The sequence below is a fragment of the Myotis lucifugus genome, unplaced genomic scaffold, assembly GCF_000147115.1.
Source record: "Myotis lucifugus unplaced genomic scaffold, Myoluc2.0 scaffold_9108, whole genome shotgun sequence".
NCBI lineage: Eukaryota > Metazoa > Chordata > Mammalia > Chiroptera > Vespertilionidae > Myotis > Myotis lucifugus.
The window spans coordinates 429-6,517 of NW_005880156.1; the positions used below are offsets into that span (position 1 = coordinate 429).

At 39.6% G+C, this 6,089-nt stretch overlaps 1 protein-coding gene across 1 annotated transcript; it reads left to right on the forward strand.

Annotated features, from left to right (window-relative positions):
- Positions 1-320: 320 nt before the first annotated feature.
- Positions 321-5,503, forward strand: LOC102423287 (caspase-13-like; the record flags this gene model as incomplete). Its single annotated transcript, XM_006109387.2, has 5 exons — positions 321-437; positions 1,280-1,453; positions 2,627-2,861; positions 3,733-3,876; positions 5,394-5,503. Coding segments are annotated over 5 exons (780 nt in total), but the record flags the coding sequence as incomplete, so codon positions are not given.
- Between the last annotated feature and the right edge of the window lie 586 nt (positions 5,504-6,089).

The following is a 6,089-nucleotide window of genomic DNA, read 5'->3' on the forward strand; positions in this document are numbered from 1 at the left end:
AAAAAATATCAAGACTCAAGCTGTTTTAGCTGAATACAAAAAAGCCAAATTTGACTCAAGTCACCAAGGAAGCTGTTTTCCTCTTAATAATCATAATCTAGTATCACATTTTTGGGTGGATCTGCTACCAAGAATTTACCCCTTCTTTCCCCAATCACAATACACTTCTTCATATTAGAGGTTAGATACAAGGAAAACTCCTACATTTTAAAAGTGTTTAAAGAACTTTTCATGACTTACCTTCTCTGTCAGTATGTCTTAGGTGATCATGGGTAACAGATGCAGATATTAACATTTACATCATGTGATGTCATGTGATATATCCTGCAGTTCCTCCAGAAGTGACTGGGCCAGCTGAGTCAGCAGAAACTACAGATACCCTCAAGCTTTGTCCTCCTGAAGAGTTCCTGAAAGTGTGTAAAGAAAGGGCTGGAGAGGTACTGTGTTCTATCCATAAAATAGAGGAAGAGAGAGAAGCAATTGTTTTCACTAAATACCCAATTTCCTAAAGCACTAATTGCAGAGTGGTGGGGTGGGGACAGTGGTAACCATTTTCATAGATGCTTTGACCAAGGAGGAACTCATATAACCTCACACAGATTTCAATTTTCTTTCAACCCCATGATAAAGTACAGATCTCTCTCTTCAATTGTTCTATTTGACACTTATTACAATTAAGCTGTAGCTGTAGATCAAAATATTTAGTAATTATTTTCATACTAGTTGAAAAGCCTAGACACAAAACATGACTTAAAATACAATTAAAGCCTGAAACCCATTTTATCTCGATGTGTTAAAAATAATACTGAAATAATGATATTACCAAAGGCAAAGCATCTCTGATGTATTTATTTTTAGCCGGATCCAATAGAAAATTCTCCTGGTTTTTATGAAATTTGATCTGAACCTTGAACACTGAGAATGATTTGTCTAGGTGGAGGAGAGGAGAAAGTTATGATAGGACTTGTTCTAGTCTCTTAAGATTCTTGAGTAAGTGTCCAAAATATGTTCTAGGTCCACTTCTGGGCTCTTAGAAAATAAATTACATAATTTTATTTTTCAGCTTATTTTTATATAATTTGAAAGTTCTAAATCACTTTCAATTCTCACTTATTTCTTTTGTCAGTTCAATCCATTACAAAGAAAAAGGCAGGTTCTATGGTACAGGAGAGGGGAGGGAGCAGATCCATGATCCTGTAACACAGCAACAGAGATTAGTATATGAAGGTTTAAAAGAGATTTAGGTAAGTCAAACTCACTGCATATCCATTTCCTGCAGATCTATCCAATAAAGGAGAGAAAAGACCGCACTCGCCTGGCTCTCATCATATGCAATAGAGAGTTTGATCACCTTCAGCCCAGGCAGGGGGCTGAACTTGACATCACAGGGATGACAGAGTTACTTGTGGGCCTTGGCTACAGTGTGATTGTGGGAGAGAAACTCACAGCCAAGGTAAGGGCTCCTCACACACTGTATACAACCTCCTACTAACAAACTGACTTTATAATGATAGCCAAATACTTTAACAACCTTAGCCACATATCTCTCTGTGTGTGCACCTGCACGTGAGTATGTGTGTTTGTAAAATGAAATTATTAGATAGGGGAAATCTCTGTCTCTTTGGACTCCAAATATCCTCAATTCCATAAAACTAGACAGAAAGTGCCTGGCATGTATACCCACATAATTCTCGGTTCCAAAGTGAGGTGAATGGGATTCAGACCCAACATTCCCAGAAAATTCTAAAGTAATGAATGTTTAAAAGGCATGTAGTCACCATATAAATACTGAGTCCTGACTTGGTCCCAGGGCCTGTTTTCGGCATTGGGGGTAGGCTTGTGAATGAGACAGGACCGTTCACAGTTTGAACCTGATTTAGGTTACTGGTGTGGGGGGGGGGGCAATCATATGAAAAGCAAAACAGAAAATTTCAGAGATTTGATGTGTCTTGTGTCTCTCTGTAAGAGTGAAAATAAAGTGAAAAGTAATTGAGAAAAGAAAACACAGGAGCGAATTGGGGAGTGGGGAGTAATTGCTTGGATGGAATGGTCAGGAAAAGCCTTGACAGGAGACAGTATAGGACCTGACAGATGACGACCAGTAACAAGACAGGTCTGGGAACATGTGAATGCAACCCATTCCAAGAGGGATGACTACAATGAAAAGTCTGAACTACATATGAAACTGGCACATGAAATATACAAAATACCAGTGTAAGGAGAGCCTAGGAAGGATGACAGGAGGGAGTACTCATATGTCAGAAGTGTGATTTCATTCTAAGCGCAGTGGGAAGGGTTGTTGAAGGGAAGTGGTAGGATACATTTATGATCAGGGCTCCTATTAGGTAATCAAATAAAAGACAGAGATAGCAAGAAAAATATTTAAGGGAAAATAAACAAATATAAAATACATCCAGAGGACAGCTCATATAATGTTAGCAGGAGCAGGTCCTTGAACCCCCAGCTCCATGGTCAAAAGAAAAAGAAACCTATCACTGAGCAACCACTATCTGAAGGCACAGGGACTGGAACATTACAGGTGTTTCTTATACTGCTCACCATAAACAGGGGGTCAGATTGGTATTAATGCTTGTCCTGTAGAGTAAGACTCCGTGGCCTTTTTCAGGAGATGGAGAAAGTGCTGGTGGAATTTGCTGCCCGCCCAGAGCACAGGACCTCAGATAGTACATTCCTGGTGTTCATGTCCCATGGCCTCCTGGATAGACTCTGTGGGAAACAGCACAGCGATGAAAACTCAGACGTGCTACCTTATGACACCATCTTTCGGATATTCAACAATCGCAACTGCCCCAGTCTCAAGGACAAACCGAAGGTCATCATTGTCCAGGCCTGCAGAGGTGGTGAGTTCTGATAAGGAAACTCCAAAGGGCATGAGGTGTTTGCAGTGGATTGTGATGTATGTTTTGCTTTTAGGGGAAACAATCCTAGACCCCATTCAGTGCAAATACCTTATTGAATTCTTGGGAAATGCCAAGGGGAGTTAGTATCATAAGAGATTGTCTTTTCAGCTGAGAAATATCTATTTGATTTAATCCAAGGTAAATTGTGAAGCAGATCTTCAGACTAACTAAATCAAAGTTGGACACAAATATCTAAATCTTGGAATAAGATTATTTTAATGACAGCTTCACTTGGACATGTCTTACAGGCATTTTGACATTCTCTGGCTTGAGAAGAATTTCATTGCAAATTGGGGCTGTTCTATAGTAGCAGCACCCTTTTCACCTCATGCATTTTTGAAAGGAAATTTAGTAGGTTGATTCGGTCACCTCGAATTGCTGTCAACATTTCCTTTGCTTTTTTCTGACTTCAAATTGCCTCTTAGCGTTTTGGAGCAGTGTTTGGAAGAAAAAGCAGAAATACCCTAGATGAAAAATGGTAACTAGGCTCTGAAATTATGCAGATAAGGTTTTAAGTCCTTTGCTCTTCTTAGGAAAGGGGTTCTTCCCAGTTTTGCTGATGCTATCACTACTTGCTGGCAAGATGCTGCCTCTATTAATTGGCACTTAAAGACATTAGAGGAGGCCAAAGTATGTGTGTGGGGCAAGGGTTTGGTGTGTGTGTGTGTGTATGCATGCATGCGTGTGTGTGTGTGTGTGTGTGTGTGTGTGTGTGAAATTGCTGAGAAACATTTAAAGAGAATGAGGTAGACAATAATGACAGTCATACTGATAGAGGCACACAGTTTGCACAAAGTTAATGTCTCCACAGAAAATCGCGGGGAATTGTGGGTCAGTGACTCTCCAGCAGCCATGACAGACAGCTCTTCCCAGTCACCTGAGAACCTGGAGGACGATGCTGTTTACAAAGCACACGTGGAGAAGGACTTCATTGCTTTCTGCTCCTCAACCCCACGTAGGTCTTTCAGTTACAGACAAGGGTTGTGCGCCTAAGGCCACCTCAGAATGATTCTGGAATATTGAGGTAGGCTCCCTGCAGCAGTGATGTAAGACACATTTTGAGGGCTGTCAAAACAATTTACATTTATCTGACCTATTCTATGGAAACAGAGATTCTATATTTTCCACTTTTTAAAACCGTACTTTTATTCTAAGTGCAGCACTTTATGGTGAAAGGTATACCACATACTAAAACAACCTAATACAGGGAACCCCGTTCTCATACACCATTTAAAAAACAAATTTTATTCCATTTTCTACAAAATCTGTTTAGCATTTTGAATAGAGTTTTAGTGGATCCAGACACTGGCTGCCATCCTTAAATTATCAGCTCCAACTCCTTTTCTCCATGGTTCTCATTTGATGTTTTTAGAGGGAGCCATTGCATGGCTCAGCAGGATGAGGAGATCCTTTAAAAGGGGAAGAAAATTATACCCTGAGGCTTAGCAGCTCTACTAATAGGGATCAGTGTTTAGTCCTTGACCTCTAGGTAGTCCTCTAAGAAGCCTCTAACATTTGAATGTTTCTGCTTTGCAAATTTTTGTTTTAAGTGTTTTCTTTTTTGTAACCACTTCATGGAGGTTTTGGTTTTTTTGTTTTGTTTTTTATCCTCACACAAGGAGTGAAGATATTTTTTTCCATTAATTTTAGAGACAGTGGAAAGGAGGGGGAGGGGAGGGAAAGGAAAGGGAGAGAGAGAGAAACATCCATGTGACAGAGACACATCAATTGGTTGCCTCCCACATGCCCCCTGACCAGGGGGCAGGGATCTGACCTGAAACCCAGGTATGTGCCCTTGACCAGGAATGGAACCCGAAACCCTCCAGTGTGGAGACCATGCTCTAACTGAGTAACACCAGTCAAGGCTCATGGAGGTTTGATTGACATACAAAATGCTGTATATACTTAATGTATGTAACATATTGAGTTGGGATATAATATACATCAGTGAAACCATGACCACAATTTCCTTTGGATTTGTTCACCCACTCTGCTTATAATATTGTGAAAGACAGAATGCTATACACTCTGTAAGCCTCCTGGAAACTAGGGAGCCATTTTTGTTGCTTACTGTATAAGCGTGGGGGAATTCTTTAATCCTCTGAGCGTCTATTCTTTCCTCTGTAAAATGGGGTAATTTCAGTTATCTCTCAAGCCTCTTTTCAAAACCAAGTGAATGAACATGAAGCACACAGTAAGAGTCAGTTCCAAGAATATAATGCAATCATGAAATTCTCGTGAGTTATTCCTTTAGTTAAATCTCTGCAAGTTTTATTTTTACTATTTTCTCCTCTTTTTGGAAAATTAGTTAATGTAGAGATATAAGTGTTTCCCCTAAACATGTCAATTTAATTCCAAAGCTATACTTAAAAAACACAAAAGCTACATAAAAAAAAAAACACACAAAAAACCTGTGAGAAAAGAAAACATTCAAGGGCGCAGCCCAAGGCTGACCACTCCTTATCTTCACAGATAACGTGTCCTGGAGAGACACTAGTAAAGGTTCTCTCTTCATCACACAACTAATCAGATGCTTCCAAATGTATTCTTGGCGCTGTCACCTGGAGGAAGTATTTCGGAAGGTAAGCTTTTTTATTCTTCCTTTTCTAGTCCTGTGTGTGTGTGTGTGTGTGTGTGTGTGTGTGTGTGTGTGTGTGCATGTGCTGGAAGACTTTACTATTTTTCTTATTTCAAATGACAATGTCAGGCTTTGTCAGGCAAACAAATGTAGATCAGTGCCTGGTTTCCATTGACATCTGATGTAGGAAGAGGAGAATTTAACACAAAATTGCAGGAGGTCAAAATAGAACAAAATAATATAACCTGTATGCTTATTTGTTATGAGCTATACATTTTTTAAGTAAAATAATGGAAAGTATTTTGAGTTGATTTGTATGGCTTACTTTATTGAATAAATATATATTGGGTGTTATCGAACTTGGTAATTATTGCTATCCTGTGACACAGGTGTAAGTGAGATATTGTGTCATAAGGCCACTCAGGACCTTTTGGTGAGAGAGATGGATACGAAACAAGTAGACCAGCAAACACATGTGTCACTGCAGATTGCGATAGGCTTCCACTACACAAAGGATCTAGGGCATGTGAAAGAACAAAAGGGAGAAGGTATTCTTTGAATGGAGGTGTTCCAGAAAAGGAAGACCAAAA